Raw genomic sequence first — 23,249 nt, 5'->3', positions numbered from 1 at the left:
GAGTTTTGCGTCAGAAATATAAAACAAAATTATAACATCCAAAAGCAAAATACTATTAGAAATAAAGCATCTGCTTATAAGGTCAGGAAATCTAAATATAAAAATCAAAATTTCTAAATATAAAGTGAGGAAATCTAAATATCTAAGGTGAGTAAATTTGCCAGTTCCTAGAAGCAAAGTAAAAATTCTGGATGAAAAGTGAAGTGGTAAAGGAATCATTTTTTAAATTAATATATACATAATATTCTTGTTACCACTTAAATTATGAAAAATATAAACATTTTTTAAATTGAATATAATTTAATTTTTACATTGAATTGAATATCATTTCAATATAATTGAATTGTAATAATTGTAATAAATTATATTAAAATAGATTAAAGTATATTTTAATTAAGTAAATTAATTGCATTTGTGGCAGCTTTTTTTTTATTTTTAAAAATCACATATTATAATTCCTATCATATTTTATTATATTTTGTTTCCAGATGTTGAAATATTATGTATTATTTACTACACTAATATTTTATAATCTACAAACAAAACTGACCACCTCTTGGGTAATAATGTAAGCTGGACTCAATCCTGTTGATGTTTTATGACAGATCTGACAGGCCCAGAGGATCAAGAGAACGTTTGTAGTAAACATCCATCATGCAAAAGGTAGGTGGACTGTTTTTTGTGCTTGTATTTTCTTTATTTTGTACATGACGCTCTGTTACCATCTGTTACTCATTGAAACAGAGAAGATAATTGTAGCAGGATGTGCGTATAGTTTATATATTTACTGAACTGTTACATAATTTCACTGCAGATAATTACTTATCAGATCATCTAAGATTAAAGTGTTTTATTTCTTTAGGTATGAAACACTAATACCATTTTGTTAAAGGATATTTATTTTATAATTAAATTTTAAGTTGAAGTTACACTTGGTTTAATGTTGTCTGTTTTCACTTTGGGTAACGGTTTCCTAAATTACCCATAATGCCATTCGACTGTCTGCTGACAATGGTGCAGTGGCAACTTTCATGCTAATACCACCATCAACAGCATCACATTCATCATCTCATAGATCATTGACTCGAGGAGCCAAGTCGGCTCTGCTGTAACTCAGCACAACTTTATCGTATAACTGAATTACATGTTGGAACTTTGAGTTTGCACCAATGCCTCCACTTTTTCTAAGCTGGATTTCTCATTAATATGACATTGAGGCTTAGTGGTTAGCACGTTCGCCTCACACCTCCAGGGTTCGAGTCCCGCTGGGGCCCTGTGTGTGCGGAGTTTGCATGTTCTCCCCGTGCTGTGGGGGTTTCCTCCGGGTACTCCGGTTTCCTCCCCCAGTCCAAAGACATGCATGGTAGGCTGATTGGCGTGTCTGAAGTGTCCATAGTGTGTGAATGGGTGTGTTAGTGTGTATGTGATTGTGCCCTGTGATGGACTGGCACCCTGTGCAGGGTGTACCCCGCCTTGTGCCCGATGCCCCCTGGGATAGGCTCCAGGTTCCCCGTGACCCTGAAAAGGAGTAAGCGGTAGAGGATGGATGACATTGCCGGAAAATGGTGAGCGAGAAAAGAAGCTGGCAGAGAAATCTGATTGTTATCTCTTATGTTTAAGATTGTTGAATTATTTTTCTCCTATTAAATGCCATTGTAAGTGTGCTAACTTCTCATGCGAAAAATGAAAACATACCACCGCTAAACACATCACAAATATTTCAAGATAAACATTTTTAATGTGTTGCAGGGTGTAGTTTCCTTTCAATTGTTTTTCTATTAAACACCAATCATCGCTAATATGAATGAAGTGTTATTATTCAAACTGACTAAAAGCAGTGGGTCTGATAACAAATAAAGGCATGTACAAACAGACACTATATCAGATGTTCGTCACTGAGAACACGACAATTAACACTGCTAAGCGCTGTATTTCCTAGTACTTGGAAGTTTGTCTCGATAATCTAAATTTCCAAACTGCATGAATTCCACTACTGGTGGTATGCGAAGTGTTTATGAGGAGACTGGAGGTCTATCCAGTGCCCTCTTCCAGCACTGACTGTGCATCACAAACAAAATGGCCGACGTAAAAACAATTGAATGCACATTTTTGAGTGATAAGTGATGTCTTTTGTCCTCAAACTTAACAAACTATTTAAAAATAGTTAATGGTCAGAACAGAAGATTCAGGTAGATGTTATTCTCATGTGAAGATTCCTCACAGCGCTTAACAACTCTTTATGATGCCTTCTAGAATAATAAGGATCGCTGATGGAAATCCTAAATGAATGTCCATCCATCCATCCATCCATCCATTTTCTATACTGCTTATCCTACTGGGTTGTGGGGAACCTGAAGCTTATTCCAGGGAGCATGGGGCACAAGGTGGGGTATACCCTTGACAGGGTGCCAGTCCATTGCAGGGCACAATCACATACACATTCACACACGCATTCATACACTACGGACACTTAGTCCAATAGCCAATCAGCCTACTGTGCATTTCTTTGGACGGTGGGGGGGGGGACCGGAGTACCCGGAGGAAACCCCTGCAGCACGGGGAGAACATGCAAACTCCGTACTCACAGGGCAGCGCTAACCTCTAAGCGACCATGCGTGCTAAATGAATGTTTGGTATTTAATTAAATAAAAGCAGTGCTTGGATGGTATCTGTTTTCTATACTGTGCCTGGTGATTTAACGATGCACTCTTGCATCCTGACTAAGGAGCAAGGAGCGTTTCGGCTTGACTGATCATGCTTGTAATAGATCTCATGCCATTTAGTCATTTAGTCCATGCTAAACTGGTCTGGTTGATTAAGCATTACTTTTGACCTATTGTACTGACCTTTGACCCAGCAGGCAGGGACGACCCCATCTTCTAGTGCCCCCGGATCTCCAGCCACTTCCATTGTGGTAGGTCAATTTCATTTCCATGGGCATCTACTTATACTGTGATCTTCCTCATCTACATACTCTATAAGGCCAAAATTTTAAGGACACCTGGCCATAACACCCATAGAGAGAGATAGATAGATATAGATTTTTTGATTATTCATGGTTATTATATGTTAGGATTCTGTGTCTATAATAGTAATAACCTTTAATTTATACTGCAGTGTTTATACATGCAATACAGCTGAAAGGGCTTTGTACGATTGGAAGTTAAACAATAAAATATAACTAATAAAAATAAATAAATAAAAACACAAAGTATTGGTTTTAACACTAATTTTGAGCTGAATCATAAAATGCTTCTTCTTTTGTCCACTGAACTTTTATAGGTACTGTATCATTGTTAATTTAAATAATTTCTCAGATTAAATGAAACCCTTAGCCAGAATTGAGATGTCAGAAACTGTGTAATGACTTCCAAAGTTGCAGTCTTTTTTTTCTTTTTTTTTCCAAAATGCCTGCTGTTTGTACTTGTGAAAGATAAAAGCGACAATACGTTCACTATTATTTCCACTAACACACACACACACACACACACACACACACACACCTGGCACTTCACAGAGAAGGAACTTCAAGAGCTCAGCTTGTATCAGGATTGTTTATATTGATCACAGAAATAAAAAATTGGGGACTTATAAAACGGGTTTTCAGTTTTATGTTATTAAAATTTTAAAAGACTACGAGTGATCAATAAGTAGTGAGTAAAGACATAATAAAGAGCTTTTTTTCTTCCCTTCATTCAGGCCAGAATGGATAATCAGGTGATCGGATATAAGGATTTAGCAGCAATTCCTAAAGACAAAGCCATCCTGGAGGTGGAGAGGCCTGACCTGATGGTGTATGAACCTCATTTCAACATGTCATCTTTGGATCGTGTCAGTCTGTCCAGGAGCAGAGAAGTCAGTAATGCTCTGAGAGGTTTCCATCATAATGACTTTTATTCTGAGTTATACCATAGCACTGTTAATTCTCTAATCTGATTGGTCAGATGGTGTTGATTAATTTTCTATAACAGCAACATTGACCGTAGTGCTTCAGGGCAAATCACATGTTTATATTAATGCACTCATACGAATACATTATTGTATCCATAGTAACAACTATGTATAGACATTACATAAAACACAGCACAACACAGCACTGTGTGTGTGTGTGTGTGTTTATGTATATTTCATACTAAATTGTTTCAGAAATTAAGACAAAATCTAAGATAAGGCAACCTGAGTAAACACAAAATACAGTATTTAAATGATAATGTAATTTATTGAAGCAAAAAGTTATCCAATACCAACTTTAGCCTGTGCGAAAATATATTGCCCCAGTAGTTACTAATTCCCTAAATCTATGAAATTCATAATAGGGTTCAGCTGGACTAGACACAATCAGGCCTGATTACTGCAACCCCCGTTCAATCAAATCGACACTTAAATAGAACTTTTCAGCAGCATGAAGTTGGTTAAAAGGTCTTATCCAGTAACACACTATACAAAAATTGAAAGAAATTCCAGAAATGATGAGGAAGTGATTGAAATACATCAGTCTGGGAAGGGGTACAAAGCTATTTCAAAGGCTCTGGGACTCCAAAGAACCACAGTGAGAGCCATTATCTCCAAATGGGAAAAAAAACCTCAACACAGTAGTGAATCTTCCCAGAAGTGGCCGACCTTCCAAAATTCCTCCAAGAGCGCAGAAGCGACTCACCCAGGAAGTCACAAACGAGCCAAGGACAACATCAAAGGAACTACAGGCCTCTCTCACATCAATAAAGGTCACTGTTCATGACTCCACTATCAGAAAAACAACTGGGCAAAAACGGCATCCATGGAAGAATGGCGAGGCGAAAACCACCGCTAACCAAGAAGAACATTAAGGCTCATCTGAATTTGCCAAAACACACCTTGATGATCCGCAATCCTTTTGGGAGAATGTTCTGTGGATTGATGAGTTGAAAGTGGAACAGTGGTCCCGTTACATCTGGCGTAAACCAAACACAGAATTCCACAAAAAGATCATCTTACCTACGGTAAAGCATGGTGGTGGAAGTGTGATGGTGTGGGGATGCTTTGCTGCTTCAGGGCCTGGACAACTTGCTATAATTGAGTGAAACATGAATTCTGCTCTCTACCAGAAAATCCTAAAGGATAATGTCCTGTCTTCAGTCCATAAGTTGAAACTCGAGCGCAACTGGATTATGCAGCAAGACAATGATCCTAAGCGCAGGAGTAAATCCTAGTCCTAGAAGTTAGTTAAAGACTGGATCGGAAGCGTTTTGTTGCAGTTATATAATATTACCACTAACTTTATGTTTTTCGACTGTGAGTGATTACAGGAACTTGTTTCACAGAATTTCAACATTAAATGTAACTATGAGTGGATAAAAGTACACATCACTCTCAGAATTGTAAATGTTAGCAAATTCAGGATGTGCTGTTATAGAAAAATAATCAACTTCGAGGTCTTAATTCTGCTATAGGTCGTTATATGAAGTGTAAGAAGTGTTTTATTTCTTTACTGAAATGTAGTGAAACTGTTTTATTTAGTTTATGTTTATTCACTCTATTGCTTTCAGTTGATGGAAAAAAAGATGTTTCTTAAACCATGATCAAAGAAGGATGATAGATTTTTGTTAATATTATGATTTCACAATTAAATTACTTAGATTATATATATATATATATATATATATATATATATATATATATATATATATATATATATATATATATATATATAATATATATATAAACATAAACATTAGTTGTTGATAACTGATAGATTCTTGAATGTGCACGTAGACACATTTCTGAATTAATGTGTGTGTGTGTGTGTGTGTGTGTGTGTGTGTGTGTGTGTGTGTGTGTGTATGGGTGAATGTGTTTTTGTGTTCTCGCTCTTATTATCCCCTAGAGATCAATGTCGCCTCATTCCATCTCTCCTCCGCCTTCCCCAGAGGTGAGTCATCTGTGTACAGTTATATAAAGTGTTGTGTTCATTGCTATTTTATTGTTCTACTCTGCTTTCTGCTTACATATAATTAAAACTACACTCTCATGTACTGTAGATAGTGGTATATGGGTGTACTGTGATGATGAAATCACTGTTGATATTATATATTATTACACAATATAAATTTATCTGGTCAGCTTGAATAATTGCTGTTGATCGCTTTGAAGGTAGTAAGCTTGTGCTCCACTGATTTCAGTCGCAGGTTAACATTGCTGCCACCAGTATTCAGAAAAATATTAGACAGACAAAAGACAAGCTATAATACATATCTGATAACATAAGTGAAATCACAGTCTTTTGCAGTATATTTCAAATTTCCAGATTCAAGTGTATCGGTGAAATCCTTTGAACTGAGCAGAGATATGTTAAAAATAAAAATCAGAGCTCTGCAGCTGCTCGTCGAATGGATTACACACACAAGTCTGAATAAAAAGCTCTTGCTAGGGGGATAACCTTGTAGTTTTGTACTTTCCTGAATAGAAAAAGTACTTTTTATGTGAGGTAATAGAATGTGTGATTGATTACATTTAGAAAACACTGATTTATTACTCAGCAATCAATAATTTTCCAGAATAATCCACCCAAAATTGCTAACAAACTACTGCTATACTAGGTAATATGGTGAATTTTTCTTTCTGTTTGACACCTATTAAACCCCAGACCTACAAGTGGTGATATGGGGCAATTTTGGTCAATAACTTCTATTTTCTGCAAGGTTTTATTTTTATTAGGCTGCTGGACTGGAGTAATATCACAGCAGCACAGTCCTGACTGCTCTCTCTGGAGAGAAAAAAAAAAAGTATTTTACATTCAACTGGCCAATGGAGTAAATCACAACAAGACATAAATCTACAGTGTCAGATTGACAGATCCACAGTCTGGCCTGTTGAAATACAGCTTTGGATCGTTAAGGTCTTGCTGACTCAATGTTAGTGTGAAGTAAAAAAACAGAACAAAGCAAAAAAAAAATTAGCCCTGTCTAGACAGATTCAGAAGTGCACTTATGATGTGTGATGATATTTAAGACATTACTATCAAGCATCCACATTTTAAAACTGTGCAATCAATATGCAGTAGTAATTATATACGTAGCATAATATTTTGTAAAAATGTAGATTGTGAGCATGAGATCTGTAAATCCTCAGTGGTATGTGAGTCCAGTCCAGAAGACTTTACTATGCAATACTATCGGGATTAACGCAGCTCGGTTCAGGTATAGTGGGTTCTGAGTAGGCAAAGATATCCTGGGAAATTTAATTATCGTTAACAAGTTAACATGATTACTACTAATTAATTGTATGATCAACAGTAATATTAGAAATGAACTGTGTGATCTTTGTGCAGCAGATTATACTGTTACTCCTAATTAACTGGCAGCCTAATTCAGGTTACTCTGAAGTAAAAATATGCCACTGATTGAATAGATTGATTTATCTTTTTTTTTTAATCTGTTCTTTGGTTCAGATATTTGACTCTAAAGAAAAGGAGTGGGTGGAACATGACTCACCTGGCACATCCTCCATGGGCTCAACCGTGCAGCATCGCAAAACAAGCACCTCATCCAGAGGCCCCTTACAGCACTTCCACAGACCAGGTAATCAGTTCACCTGTCCTGATCAGGTATAGCAACAGATTTAGTTCCTTAGTTTAGCTGTGTCAAACAAGTATGATAACTCACCTGTACTGAACAGGTCTGATAACCCGCCTGTACCGAACGGGTCTGATAACCCGCCTGTACCGAACGGGTCTGATATCCCGCCTGTACCGAACGGGTCTGATAACCCGCCTGTACCGAGCGGGTCTGATAACTCGCCTGTACCGAGCGGGTCTGATAACTCGCCTGTACCGAGCGGGTCTGTTAACTCGCCTGTACCGAGCAGGTCTGATAACTCGCCTGTACTGAGCAGGTCTGATAACTCGCCTGTACTGAACAGGCACGATAACTTGCCTGTATTCAACAGGTCCGATAACTCACCTGTACTGAGCAGGTAACTCTTTAATCATTAATAACCACTGATTTGATCTAAGCACGATACTACAGTCTTTTTAATGTGTTTCTTTGTTTTTTAGACAACGGAACCAACATCTACAACAAGCCTCCCATTTACAAGCATGGTATTTCCTCTCATCTCTTTAATCATGATATTTTTATGAATTCAGTAACATTACAGGACTGAAAGAGTCAGAGACTGTTATTTTACTGATCGTTATTTCTTAGAAGCCTCTTTCTCCCTCCCAGAAGGATCAGCAGCATCCCATAATAAGCATAAAGATGAGGTCATCATCTTGTCCTCTAAGTTCCCAGCAGCCCAGCCTCCTGATCCCAGCCAGCCGTCCAAAATAGAGACGGAGTACTGGCCCTGTCCTCCATCACTGGCTAGCATGGGTAAGCTTGTGGTAAACTAGAACATAAAATTGTATATATCAATATGTATAAAATTGTGTATTATTAATAGATGATAAATTAATAGATCATAAAATTTCACTTATATAACATTTTAATTTTCATGCCATTTTCAATATATATTTATCATTATTTTCTATTAGTGTCATATTTCTTTATTTTTTTTTATCAGAATTTTAAATTATATCATAACTCTTTAGTTTATTTCTTAGTCAGGGCGTATCATGTTATAATAATTTTTAAAATCATTTTAAATGTATGTATCCTAACATGGCGTATGTGCACAGTTAAGCCTGCTGCGTGTCTCTGTGGCTCTCTGTAGAGATTGAATGGAGGAGGAAGGCAGCAGAACAGGGCAAAGCTGTCGAGGACGATGAATTTGAGGACCTGACTGAGGATGCAAAGAGGCTGCAGGAGCAGGAACTTAACAAAGTAAGAGCACAGACACACTCACACAACAGCCGTCAGACATTTGATACCCTGCCCAATGCCGTCAGAGAGGCTTTTATCTGAAATAAACGACGCTGCGAGTCCGATGAGAGTGTGCTCTTCCTCTACTTTCAGATCTGTTTTATTTGAGGTGAAGTTAAAGTGTCTTACTGCCATCTCTATTAAAATTGCCAACATTGGATTTTGATAAACATATGTTTCAGTTGTTATTTCTTGGTAAGAACATAAGGGGGTACATAAGTCTAATTCTGGTAGTTTGCTTGTACTCATTTACAATACATAAAGACATTCAACCAAAATATTTTGATACAAAATTAACTACAGAAGACCCAAAGACACTTGAAAGTGAATAATCAACTCCTGCTGTAAAGTGGAGCTACTGTTACCACCCTGACTTGACTATTTTTTGACAAAACATCCTGAAGTGTTTTATTTCTCTTATACCACAACAATTTTTTTTAATTATAAAAGCACATTATACGATTCTTATCCATTTACAGTTGCATTTAATGTTTTAGTGCTCCTACATATAATGTAAAACAAATATTTTTTTTCACTTACATTATAGCAGCTATAAATAGTTGTTCCTCACTTCTTCTTGAAGTTAATAAGGCAGAAAAAGAAAGGAAAGTCCTCCATCCATTAGTCATTAGTCCTCCATTAGACTTTCCTATGGCAAAAAGTGATGACACTTCCTTTAATGCTAAATAAACGTCTCCTTACACAAAGCTTATATCAAATAGTATATATGAACTAGTAGAGTTTTTTTTTTGTAATTTATTTCTGACTAATCAAATTTGAGAATTCAATAATGCTATGGTTATAAAATAATACAAATATTTTTGCAGCAGGTGCAAAAAGCTTGTGCTGTTTACGTGTATGTAGTGTAAACTGCTTGTCTCGTCAGTGGACTGCTACTGTGATAAAGATCTCTGAATGAGCTGCATTATCATCATAGTGTTATACTGGTATAGATACACAGAATTTTCCAGAAAAATATGTTTTTAAAAACAGTAGAAGTTTCCGTCTTTAAATAACTGAACTCCCAGAATGTTGATGTACTTTTGTATGGTGTTTAATGTCATCTTCTTTGAAAATGAGAAGGTGTTATCCTGATTTACTGAAAATCATCACATTGGGTAGATGAGCAGACTGGACATACTGTAAATGTATCATCCCACTACAACATACCCTGGGTCCAGTGCACTTCTCTGATTACAATTCACTTTTCAGATCCAGTCCAACCTGGGTAAGCTGATCCTGAAGGAGGAAATAGAGAAATCAGTGAACATCCGGAGGAAAACACGCTCACTGCCTGACAGGACACACATGCACTTGGGTGAGTGATGGCCTAATGGTGTATTGTGTTGGCTTTTGTTTTTTTTCCGAGTGTGTGCATGTGCTGATAATGAGTACATTGTAATCTCTACCAAAATGCTGCTTCAAAATAGCTCAGTAAAGAGCCTTAGTGGTTATAGATAGCTGTTTTCAGTATTGGACACCTGGAACCTTCTTTCTAAACCCATTCAGCAAAACTGAAGAGCTACTTTTTCAGGTCACGACCGAGGACAAGCGGCACTCGTATAAAAACAGTAATGTAACATTATTAGTTATTACAAATGTTCTGGACAGAGATAACAATAATTTTAGGGCAAAGCCGTCTTCAGGACTTTTTTCTACAGTGAAGTAGCAAAAGGTTCCAGCTGTACAGATTTTTGTACCTGCTTATTGACCATAATGGAACCATGCTGTGAACTGGATTTGATTCCTTGCTGGTGCAGTTCAGGAGGAAGCTTCGTCTCTTTACAGACAGTGTGCCTAAAATATGTCAAATAAATAAATAAATAAATAAAGAAAGAAAGAAAGACACATTAGTTGTAACTGTGTAATGTGAAAGCAATGTTTGGTAATGTGAACAGACTGGTGGATAATGAAAGGTTTTTTCTCTTTTTTTCTGGTTGCAGTTTCAGCCAGTGGTGCATCTAAATCCGCCACTCTACCTCCCTGCAGTCGCTCCGTCCTTGCTCGGGTACCCACATTGCTCCTTCCTTCCTCACTCATCCTCTCATTCTCATACACACACATGAGTGCTGTGTCCCAAACTGGTGTTTGATACTAGAAAAGAAAGCATTACAATTATAAGGTAAATGCACTATATGGCCATACATTCGTGGACACCTGACCATCACACCCATATGTGGTTCTTCCCCAAACTGTTACCACAAAGTTGGAAGCACACAATTGTACAGAATGTCTTTGTATGCTATAGCATTAAAATTTCCCTTCACTGGAACTAAGTGGCCCAAACCTGTTCCAGCAATGTACTACTCCATAAAAAGTTGGAAAATGCTAATAAAAACAAAGAGGAGTGATTTGTAAATGTACTCTGACTTGTATTTAAACAAAAAACCTATAAAGACAAGGTTTTTGATGTTGAACCTAATCAACTGCACAGTTATTTGAAGAAAAACCTTTATGTTGAAATTGATGAATGCAACACGTTCCAAAAAATTTGGGACGGGGGCAATATAGGACTAATAGCGATGTGACAAGTTGAAATAAGAAGCTGATGTGAAACAGGTGAGACAATCGTCTAATCGTAGTATATAAGGAGCCTCCAAAAAAGGCCTAGTCCTTCAAGAGCAAGGATGGGTCGAGGCTCGCCGATCAATACATCCGTCGTGTTCTCCGGGCCAAAGAGGAAAAGGACCATCCAAGCTATTATCAGTGTCAGGTCCAAAAGCCAGCGTCTATCATGGTATGGGGGTGTTTCAGTGCCCATGGCATGGGTAACTTGCACATCTGTGAGAGCACCATTAATGCAGAAACATATGTACACATTTTGGAGCAACACATGCTGCCATTCAGAGCAGGATACATTCTGCCCGGATTATAAGCACATGGTTGCGTAAGCAGAGAGTGCGGGTGCTAGCATGGCCTGCCTGCAGTCCTGACTTGTCTCCGACTGAGAACTTGTGCCGCATTATGAAGCGCAAAATAAGACAACGAAGCCGCGTACGAAGCTGCGCGGCTGAAGAAATGCATAATGGATGAATGGGGGACAATTCCGCTTGCTAAAAGAAAAGGTGATGTTACACAGTGGTAAACAGTCGACTGTCCCAACTTTTTTGGAGTGTGTTGCAGTCATTAGATTTGAAATGAGTGTATATTTTCCAAAGTAAATAAAATTCACAAAGTAAAACATAAAATAATGTGTTAAAAATGTGTTTTCGGTATAGTACACAGTGAACTGAATTTTCAAATGACTCTTTTTGTTTCTTTTTTTGCATTTTCCAAACTGTCCGAACTTTTTTGGAATTGGGGTTGTACCTGTGCACAAAGCGAGCACAAGGTTTGAGTGGAAGAACTCGAGTGTCCTGCACAGTGCCCTGACCTCAACCCCACGGATCACCTTTGGAATTAACCGGAACACTGACTGAACCCCAGGCCTCCTTGCCTGACATCTCCTATGCTCTTGTGGCTTAATGGGCAAAGTCCCCACAGCCACCCTCCAAAATCTAGTGAAAAGCCTTACTAGAAGCATGGAGGTTATTATAACAGCAAAGTGGGACTAAATCTGGAATGGGACATTCGGCTAGCATGTATAGCCGTGATGGTCAGGTGTCCACGAACGTTTGGCCATATAGTGTAGTAGTTTGTGTAATGTTGTACCAAAGGACACAGGAATGCTAATTATGTGACCTCTATGCTGTATGATAATGCACCTAATTTTATGATGTTTCCTTACACATATAAATGTTATATTTCACACTGACTCAACATTTAAACCTACCCGATGTATCCTTGCCACACTAGAGGATAATCAAGCTGATTTTCAGGCTGATTTGGCCCTCCCTATCTTCCCAGATTATCATGTGGTGTGGGGTGTGTAAAATCGAACCTGAATCAAAATCTAATCTTAACCTCTCTGATATCTCACAGTCCAATTGTGGCCTCTCTGATGTAAAACATGTTTAAAACAAATTACAATTCAGCAACCTGTGGTATAGAAATTAACACCAATCGTCTCGTGTGAAAACACAGTTTTGAGTCATGTGAAAATTTTGGTCTGAAGTCACAGGGTTTGTTTTTTTTTTTTTCAGAAGAAATTCTGCGAGATTTTATGTTCCAAGAATCACAAGCATAATCTGAAAATGTGTAGTGTTTTATTCTGGAAAAGAAATTGTACTGTAGGAGGGTCAATGACTGAAGGACCACTCAGAACAGGAAATCTATAGAATTATATCTGGGTTGACTTGTCTCACATTTTCAACATTGTTTAGGATTATATAAATCTGGCTCAGGGTTGGGGTTATAATACAAACTGTCCTTCAGCCATAGATCAAGTTTTTTCTATGCAGTGACACTGAGCACTCAGAATCTTTCCTCAGTTTCTTGTTTCCTGTCTATAGCTGCAGTCTGCTGAATTCACCTCCACAGACAGTGAAAAAGCCACAACAGGTAAGTTTGAAAAAACTAATACAGCATGTAGCTGTAATCTGAGAACTGTAAACTGTAGTCTGTAGTAAACATGTTCCATATTAATTATATAATACGTAACATACAACTATGCATCCCAATATCAGAAAAGATTACAAGGATAGAGGTGAGAAACACTACAACATACATTCAGATATTTGGGATATTATGTACTTGGTGTAATTATCTCTTAGACCACACCTCTCTTAGACATACTTAGACCACGCCCAATGACCAGGGATTAAGCCAGCAGGCTTTGTACGTGTTAGCCTTCTCATAACTGATAACTGATAATACATTGCACCTCATTGTCATTATAATAAATTACCTACACTATTTACTGTAATAATAATATACAGTAGGCTATAGGGAACGGGCCATTATATGGTTGTCGCTGTGATTGCATTTTGGAGGGTGCTTATCTTGCTCTGACATTTTTTACCTAAAACATTTATACTCACTGTAGCCTATATAAAATATTCCTTTCTTTATAAATTGTATATTTTTCTTGTTATTTAACAGCAGGGTAGCAAGGGCATTAGCAAAGAGTCACTATAGGTCTTGCCTAAACTATTATTAATGTTGTCATAAATAACATAAGAAACTGTGAATACAGTTGTGAAAATATCTTCTTTAAAGAGGTTCTGGTATAAGAAACTGCCAGCCAATAAGAAAACAGTATTGTTCCTGTCCATGATATATGTCACACTTTATTTAAAACCGATATATTATTGTTAGAATTTGGACACTTCAAATAATCCTCCCCTGCATTGCATTCTGCATTGTTTTTGGGAGACATTTGTGCTGCCAAGATAAAGTGTATCACACGAGGAACATGCGTGCTTGAGGAACAGTGTGCAGTTGTGTTTTCTTGACATTTAAAAGCGTGGGAAACAGAACTGCAGAATACTTGTCACGAGTATTGTACTGTATATGAATCAGGTTTTTACTATCATCACATCATGGACTTTTGATATTTAAATTTTTATTATTATTTGATTATTATTATTAAATGTAATATGTCTGTCATATGTCTTGTCTATAGTCATCTATATAGTGTAATATTTTATCACTAACTCTCTGTCTTTCTCTTTACATTGTGTTCCTCAGGACTGCAGGTAAAGCTCATTCTTTGCATTATCACACGCTTGTGGCTGCTGGTAGAAGTAGTAGGAAAACCATGTCCCCCATTTTTGCATGCTTTTCCTTTTCTTTAATCTCTTCGTTCTTTGCCACTAGTGTACACTTGATCTGCTCCTTATTCATTCTGCCTAACTCATTTAATCTTGGCTTCTTGCAATTAGAGGGTGACATTTTAATAAAGGTGCTTAGAACTTGGGTGGAAAAGATCGAGGGAATCACTTGAACATGCAGGTGGACTCATTTTAAAAACCTGAAGTAGTGTTGACAGACAGGATTATTGTGTTAAGAGCAAATCTGAGTCCACATACAGTCTATACAACACTAGATTATCATGAAAGGGACAGGGCTTGTAGAGCTCGGGGCATTTGCATATTCATAGAATCTGGAGTATTGATGTGGGCAAAAACGTAGCCACTTCTGTCCCTTTTTCTCTCAAATGACTATTTTGTGAAACTTCAAGTAATTTGTTATTGAATAAAGATTATAATGCAGTCTTCTTAACAGGTTTTTGGGTGGCTTTAGGTCTTCATGTCATTATCAGTAGTATTGTTGGGCAGAGTGTTTTCACAGGAAGGTTATACATAGATGCCAAAAAACTCTTCCTCAGTTTTAAGTAAAAGATAAGCTAGTATCAACAGTGAGGAGGTCAAGGAAAATGCTAAACTTTGCATTTGACACTAGGAAAGCTGTACACTCCACGCCCTTGTAACTCTCTACTTGCAACGCCTTTGGCTTGATAAAGACCCTCAGAGCTTTGGTTACTGTGAGGTCCTCTTGATGAAGGGCTTTCACACTGAAGCCTGACAATCTGCAGTAACTCATGTTGACTGTGTGCATTCTGTGTGTGTGTGGCGCTCCATTCTCAAATCCGTTGTGTGTAGAACGGAGACACTCAGAGAGGGAGAATGGATCGAGGAAACTCACTGCCTAGCATGCTGGAGCAGAAGGTGAGGCCGAGTACTGAATATCAAGAGCTCCTCCAAAGTTTGCCATATTTCCTTGTGAACCTCACACTTCATACTCGCATCTCATAATGCTGCACTCATCGAATGGCAACTGTAATAAGACATGGACTAGAAATGACATTACCATGTTTCTAATAAAAAACTTTGGAGGTTGTATATGCATCATGTGCTTTTTACCTGAAATATGTAGTTCTCTCCAGCGGGATACTGAACACAAAATGCGTATTGGGCCTAGATATCTAATTTGATGTGTGACACTGTAAGCTCTCACTGCCAGGGACATTAGAGGTGTGTTTTTCTCCTTTCAATAAAATCAACAATCGATACATGTATGAGAGCTCTAAATCCTATCATATTGAGTCTCTGGCTGCTTTCTATCTACATTTATGCAATTGTGATTCAGTATCTATGGCTGGATTTAACTGGAAGAAAAGTGGCTTTAGTCTTTATTTTTATCTTCTTCATCACTGGGAACTAAATTCACAGAGGCCATACCTTCTTCACTTAAACTGACATTCACAGAGGGCACACCTCATTTACTAAGACTGACATTCACTGAGACCACACCTCCTTTACTAAAACAGACATTCACTGAGACCACACCTCCTTTACTAAAACTGACATTCACTGAGACCACACTTCCTTTACTAAAACTGACATTCACTGAGACCACACCTCTATCACTGTTACTGACAAGCAGAAAGGCCACACCTCATTCACTGGCATAGAGGCCAAAATGTGTAGAAACTCTGCCTGTGTTTTGTTTCCAGGTATTTCCATATGAAATGCTCATTGTAACCCACAGAGGGCGCTGTAAGCTTCCACCTGGAGTAGACAGAACCAGACTAGAGGTACACACTTCCTGTGATTTGTCTTTTAGCTGGCATTAGTGTCAGAACTGTTGTTATGGAGCAATAATCAACACCTTCTGACCAATTAGATTTGAGAATTCAACAGCACTGTGGTATAAGTGTTAATAACTGATGGGATAAAAACTGTTGATAGTGGACTTTTGTGGACTTTTGAACTACAAGGTTTGTGTCATGTAATTGCTCGTATCTTTGTCTCCCCACAGAGGCATCTCTCTCCTGAAGAGTTCCAGAATCTATTCGGGATGCCGATGGCAGAATTTGATCGTCTGTCACTGTGGAAAAGAAATGAACTGAAGAAAAAAGTCTCGCTTTTCTAACACAAAGGATCTGCCTATGGACAAAAGCATTCTCTGATACTAACACAACTCACACGTTTCAGGATAAGTAAATCAATAATCCACTGTTAACTCCAACACATATCATGTGGCTTGTGTATGTCTCTTATAGACTTGTGCTCTCTGTGTGCAGCGAGTCAAAATACAAACTTAACATATACGTATGTTATAAAGCAGAGGTCAAAGATCACAACCCCCTCCTCCTGAAGATTTGCCTCCTTGTTCCATTTTCCATTAGCATAGGCCCAAATTGGTCTCAGTCTTAAATAATGGATTCTTGAACAATGCCTCTATGCCCCTCATGAGCTATTGTGTGTTAGATTTGACACGCAAGTGAACAGTTTCAGTGCTACTTGCAGCATCCTTATACCCTTATAGCCTAACGACTTGCCTCATGTAAGTGTGCATTTAGACAAAATGTACACACTCAACCTCAGCAGTAAGAGCAGCTGAAATCATTACTTCAGAGATTTACACACTCACTTCCCCTCTGTACAGCGCCATACTGGCTCCTGATCTAGTTAGCATGCTAATTAGCTAGCAGAATAATATAATGGGGCAGCACAGTGGTGCATCAAAGCTCCATGGTTCAGAGTATGATGTTGAGCTTGGGTTAGTGTCTATGACGAGTTTTGCATCCGGGTTCTTCCAGTTTTCTCCAACCTCGCAAAAACATGCTAGTAGGTAAATTGGCGACTATAAATTGCTCTGGGCATCCCATTCAGTGTTCCTGGGATAGACTCCGCTTCCACTGTGACACTAACCAGGACAAAGTGCTTACTGAAGATGAATGAACAAGTGAGTAAAGGAATGCAGTTCCATGATTTGTTATGTACAGATGGAGGAGTTGGAAGAAAACAATACGATTTGAATACAGACAATCAAACATTTGAGTTTAAGTAGAGCCAGTCTTTATCACGTAATCAACCCCAACAGGTGATCAGGTCTCATAACACCATCCATGTTTTGGCTAATTACATGCCTACTCACCAAAGAAATCAGTAATCTGACAGAATACTGATCAAAAAGTAGAAAAATACATTAGGATAGGATAAACTTGTGCACTAGGCTACTCTTTTTATTATTATTATTTTGTTCATCCATGTCCCTGATTTCCCATGCATAGCAAAAACATCATAGCATGTGACTTTTAACTTCCCTCTGCTCCAAATTCCAGTGATCATCAGTGTGAAGACACTCTCAGAAATATGTTGCAGCATGGGAGAAAAATGTTTCATGATCCATTTATGTTGCTTTTAAAACTGAATATTTCCATTTATGAGAAGTGAGACATTGTGACTGGGACACCTTTTGGGATGGTAATATTGACTGGTCTGTGTTAGGTGGCAAGAGGAGCAGTTTTATGGCAAAGGATGATGCCATGTTGCTTAACTAGATAATGTCAGTGGTACTAGCCTGTAGTAACAGTAGCCAATATGTTTCCCTAACTCCTCATGACCAATCAGAATGGAGCATAGCAGAGCCATGTAATACAACCCCAATTCTGAAAAATTTGGGACAGTATGGAAAATGTTAATAAAAACAAAGAGGATTGGTTTGTAAATATACTTTGACTTGTATTTAAACAAAAAACATATAAAGACAAGGTATTGGCCATTTTACCTAATCAGCTGCATAGGTTATTTTGAAATTGATACATGTAACACATTTCAAAAAAGTTGGGACAGGGGCAATTTAGGACTAAGAGCGATGTGACGAGTTGAAATAAGAAGGTGATGTGAAGCAGGTGAGGCAATCATCTGATCATAGTATATAAGGTCGAGGCTCGCCAATCTGCCAGCAGATGCGTCAGCGAATAATCCAACACTTTGAGAACAACATTCCCCAAAGATAAATCGGTAGGGTTTGGGGCGTTTCACCTTCTACAGTGCACAATATAATTAAAAGATTCAAGGAATCCGGTCAAATCTTGGTGCGTAAAGGACAAGGTCAAAAACCACTTATGAATGTGCGTAGTCTCTGATCCCTCAGACATCACTGTCTTAAAAACCGTCATGAGTCTGAAATGGATATCCTGACATGAGCTCGGGAATACTTTGGTAAACCTTTGTCAGTCGACACCATTCGCCGCTGCATCCACAGATGCAAGTTAAGACTTTACTGTGCAAAGCAGAAGCCATACATCAACATTGTCCAGAAGCGCCGCCGACTTTTCTGGGCTCGCTCTCATCTGAGATGGACAGTAGCACAGTGGAATTGTGTTTTTTATGGTTGAATCAATATTTCAAATAATTTTTTAACCAAACAGCCATCGTGTTCTCCGGGCCAAAGAGGAAAAGGACCATCCGAGCTGTTATCAGCGTCAGGTCCAAAAGCCAGTGTCTGTCATGGTATGGGGGTGTGTCAGTGCCCATGGCATGGATAACTTGCACATCTGTGAAGGCACCATTATGCAGAAAGATATGTACACATTTTGGAGCAACATATGCTGCCATCCAGATCAGGACCACGCCAAACCATATTCTGCCCAGATTACAAGAGCATGGTTGTGTAAGCAGAGAGTGTGGGTGCTAGCATGGCCTGCTGCAGTCCTGACCTGTCTCCGATTGAGAATGTGCCCCGTACAGTGGCGCAGCTGAAGAAATGCCTAATGGATGAATGGGGGAAAATTCAGCTTGCTAAACTTTACCAACTAGTGTCTTCACTCAGCGTCCAAACGCTTAATAAGTGTTATTAAAGAAAAGGTGATGTAACACAGTGGTAAACAGTTGACTGTCCCAACTGTTTTGGAGTGTGTTCCAATCATCAGATTTAAAATGAGTGTATATTTTCAAAAATAAATTAAATTCACAAAGTAAAACATCAAATAATGTCTTAATAATGTGTTTTCAATATAGTACAGAGTAAACTGAATTTTCAAATGACTCTTTTTGTTTTCATTTTCCATACTGTCCCAACTATTTCGGAATTGGGGTTGTAATATTAGTATGGCCAAGAGGTGGAGAGGGGATAGTGGACAAGCTGAGGTGGACGAGGGTGAATTAAAAACAGAAATGGAATGGAGGAGGGTAAATCTTCAGGAGTAGCTTTAGTGGCTCATGATTCATGTATAATATCAGCACATATTGAAACAGCTCAATAGTACTCTTACATTCAATCAAAGAAATATTATACAAATATAATTGTACATTCAAAGACTCTAATGCTAAGAAAACTGCTTTAAAATCCCAGATTATCGCCTTATTCCTTTTATATTAGTGAGATTCTCAAAGTGCCCAGTTCAATTTATAACAGTCATATATATATATATGTGTGTATATTTACACAACCTTAATTTATGAGATATGATCACAATTCCTGTTTATTGTCACCAAAAGAAAAAAAACACAATTGTGCCACTGTATAAATATTTGATTTATTTATTCATAGCCATTGAGGTCTGCTCATAAAGTGAACCACTAATGTAACTACATCCTGCACATATATAGCAAAACATATATTTTGTAACTCATGAAAATTGCATGATATTATCGTAGCACACATTATCTGTGCATCTGACTGCAGTTTTCATGCCAAGCGTTTGTGTGTTTAAGCTTTTCCTTTTCATTTCACTTTCTCACACAATGTAGTAACTGTAACATCAGGGACTAATGATTATTACAACACATCATTTTTCACATATTCACATGCTAAATATACCAGCCTGTTTATCTCCGATTGAAACATCAGGTTTATAGGCCATAATCATGACTCTTTTTCGGGTTCACGCTGAGTTCAAATGCAAAACACAAAACCTCACATCCATATCAAAGTATGCAAAGAATCGGAGGTTAAATGTCATGAATTTGACTGCTGAAAAAAAAAGGTTTTGGTTCCTTTAACTTAAATCTGAAGCCCTATCCATTCAATCTGTAGTAAACATAATTTTTCACATATTTCCCTGTACTGAGGAAATAAGATCAGAAAATATCCTTAAAATTGTATATAAATGGAAGTCTAAGGGCAGTTGTTGAGTTTCATGAATATCAACACTTAAAAATGTAATTACATCATGCAAATTAAAAATGACCACCATTAAACTTCAACTATAATGGTCTTAGGATGAAACATGAGCGAAAGTTTTACGGATTTTCTCCAACTTTCTAAGACTACAGCAATACAGTAAAAAGTAGTAGTGCTTTCTGGAAAGTTTGGTTGTATTCATACAGTGTTAAACTCACTCACTGGTAACCACAAAATTACCACAAAAAGCATCTTATACAGATTTGGGGCTTTATTACAAATAGTTTTGCCTGAAGAGTTTGAAAAAGCAATGCAGCAATTCTATTAGTAAGAAATTAATATAGATTAACTGACAGTTCGGACGCGGTATGGGAAAAAAATTTGTTTATTTTTCCGCCGTCAGCGAAAATACTTCCCAAAGAAGCCACATCAGGGTAGAGTGTTGCGTGTTGCCATGCCAACGTACAGACTGACTCATAGCCTGTAGTAATTGTAGTAACGATTTCAATGTGACAAACTGTTGCTAGAATTGAACGTTTGTGTAGTGAACACAGACAAGCAGAGTGATACAAACAGTGAAATGTACCAGTGCTGTTATACTAAACATCAGCAGCACTCATGGAACTGTTGTATAATGGAATTTAAACACATGCCCTTAGACGTTCATTATATGAAATAAACAGGTTTTCTATTGTTTTTTCTTTGCTATTTTAAGTCAAATATCAATATTGCTGAGATGCAAAAGATAGAAATTTGGTCTAAACATACTGGAGTATTTCTTTCTTGCAGTTTTTTTTTTTTTTCTCCAGATTAGATTTGTGAAATAACACTCCATCGCTAATTGCAAAAAGGAATCCGAAATAGTGGATTCTTATTGCTGGAAGTCAGCAGTGACATCACAACCAAATGAAACTTAAGATGCCATGATGATGTGAAAAATTGTGAGTAGGGTGTGAACAGTGGATTCAGATAGATTAGTTCCTTTTGAGGATTTTTACACAGCTAAACACATATGTCACTGTTTCAGGTTTAAATAATGAATTCTTCAGTAATAAGAAGAGATATAGGGAATTGAAGAGATTTCATTTCGGTATCCTGCTCGGTGGATCGAATGCTAGGTCACATTTCTCTCCAGTCTTGTTCATTTTAAGCCGATAATTTTTGTCAGTGGCAGAAATGTTTAGTTGTTTTCACTGCAGTCTGAAGTCGCACAAATACACACACCTATCTGGAAGGAGATACTGTTTAACATTTTACCCCAAGCCTGGAAAATTGGCCAAAACTATATTATAGACTTTTGGTAAGACTTTTTCTCATGTCGGTCTCATCCTGAAATCTTTTAGACTATTAATAGAGTGTAACAGATACAGTTTTAAATTTGTGTTGTGTAGTTGCATATTTGAAATGTTAACTCAACATCACTGGTCCTGTGTAGGCTGCTGGTAAGTCATGTACTGCACGCTTAATAACCACGTGATGATCCACAAAATGTTTCTGTTCGCAGCTTCATGTGTGTATCATGGTCATTTTACTGTCGGCTCCATAAATATATGTACAAAACAAATAAAATCACTGTCTGTTCATATAGTGCATTTGTGAAATGAATAAATCTAACAGTGACCAATACAATTTTAAAACATACAGGATGTTTGAGTGGTTAGAGAAACTGATCTGAGAATATAATTGGAAATTATTTTTTGTATTTATTTTGCCTTTAGTAAATGGATCATTCTGACTTAACTGAAATAGAAAGGTTTAAGAAGAGAATTTACCATTACAGGGATGAAAAGAATATATATATTTTTTTAAAATCCTGAAGTTCCTTTGTTTCTAAACCACCAAAATATTATTGCACACATTTAAATACTGTGTACTGAAGGGGTGAGTGTAATTAAATTTTACAGTTCAAGTTTGAGAACCTCTGATATGGTGTACTTTAGAGCCAGCAAGTCATTATGTGTGATTCAGATCAGTATAATCTTGTTCCTGATTATTAAATGCCTACTTAGTGTTTTAAACTATGAACAAAAAAGGTACTGGTACATTTTGGTACAAACTATGAAAATGTGCTGCCGTAGGTACCAAGCTTCTAACCAAATGTACAGAAGAGGCTACTGTGATTAGATTTATACTGTGAAAGAAACATAGTCCATCAGAAAAAGAGGATGAAGAAAAACACTGTTTGCTGTTAATCTGTAAAGTGAAATATGGTGCCATTTTTTTTTTAGGTTCTGTCACAAGATGGCGCCGAGTGCACTCACTGGTTCCTCCTGCTTCTCCGTTCTCGATCTACTCTCACGTCCTTCTTCCTGCTCCACTGTATAATCTCTAGGCTGCACATAAGAACTGCTACTGTGATACTGTGAATGTAATCCTAATCCATATCCTATGACCCTGTACCCTATATTTAACACAATCAGTGCTGGTAACGTTTTCCCTAGATGACATGCGTAATGTGATCCTGTAATTCATCAACTATCCGGTGTCACTCAGAGGAGAATGCTATGGCTTCCCCCTTTTGTGTTCTTGTAGTCACAGGGTGCATTTCCTCATCGCTTACTGGATGGGGGCTAGATCAGCACTACATGGCCAAAAGTATGTGGACACCTGAGTACTGAACATCCACCCTACTATATAACCTACACACTTCTGATAAGGTTTTCCACTGCACTTTGG

General features: G+C 37.7%; 1 protein-coding gene across 12 annotated transcripts in view; it reads left to right on the top strand.

Moving 5' to 3' along the window:
* Nucleotides 1-19,687, top strand: part of dmtn (dematin actin binding protein) — a 35,761-nt gene extending 16,074 nt beyond the window's left edge. For 7 of the 12 annotated variants that reach the window (XM_053646089.1, XM_053646092.1, XM_053646096.1 and 4 more), the window contains 15 exons: nt 606-663; nt 2,858-2,914; nt 3,700-3,855; nt 5,864-5,908; nt 7,427-7,556; nt 8,033-8,077; nt 8,181-8,348; nt 8,689-8,798; nt 10,050-10,155; nt 10,781-10,845; nt 13,229-13,277; nt 14,406-14,413; nt 15,320-15,385; nt 16,174-16,254; nt 16,479-19,687. In XM_053646089.1, coding sequence (XP_053502064.1) covers nt 655-663; nt 2,858-2,914; nt 3,700-3,855; nt 5,864-5,908; nt 7,427-7,556; nt 8,033-8,077; nt 8,181-8,348; nt 8,689-8,798; nt 10,050-10,155; nt 10,781-10,845; nt 13,229-13,277; nt 14,406-14,413; nt 15,320-15,385; nt 16,174-16,254; nt 16,479-16,592 — 1,209 coding nt within the window. In that variant the 5' untranslated portion in view covers nt 606-654 and the 3' untranslated portion in view covers nt 16,593-19,687. The remainder of the gene's footprint in view (nt 1-605; nt 664-2,857; nt 2,915-3,699; nt 3,856-5,863; nt 5,909-7,426; nt 7,557-8,032; nt 8,078-8,180; nt 8,349-8,688; nt 8,799-10,049; nt 10,156-10,780; nt 10,846-13,228; nt 13,278-14,405; nt 14,414-15,319; nt 15,386-16,173; nt 16,255-16,478) is intronic. The other 5 variants (XM_053646097.1, XM_053646099.1, XM_053646098.1 and 2 more) reach the window with 3 other exon arrangements.
* Nucleotides 19,688-23,249: the final 3,562 nt, after the last annotated feature.

This window comes from Ictalurus furcatus, chromosome 16 (genome assembly GCF_023375685.1).
Source record: "Ictalurus furcatus strain D&B chromosome 16, Billie_1.0, whole genome shotgun sequence".
In the NCBI taxonomy this organism is placed as follows: Eukaryota; Metazoa; Chordata; class Actinopteri; order Siluriformes; family Ictaluridae; genus Ictalurus; species Ictalurus furcatus.
The sequence above is the reverse complement of the archived record's forward strand: the minus strand, read 5'-3'. Positions and strand labels throughout refer to the sequence as shown.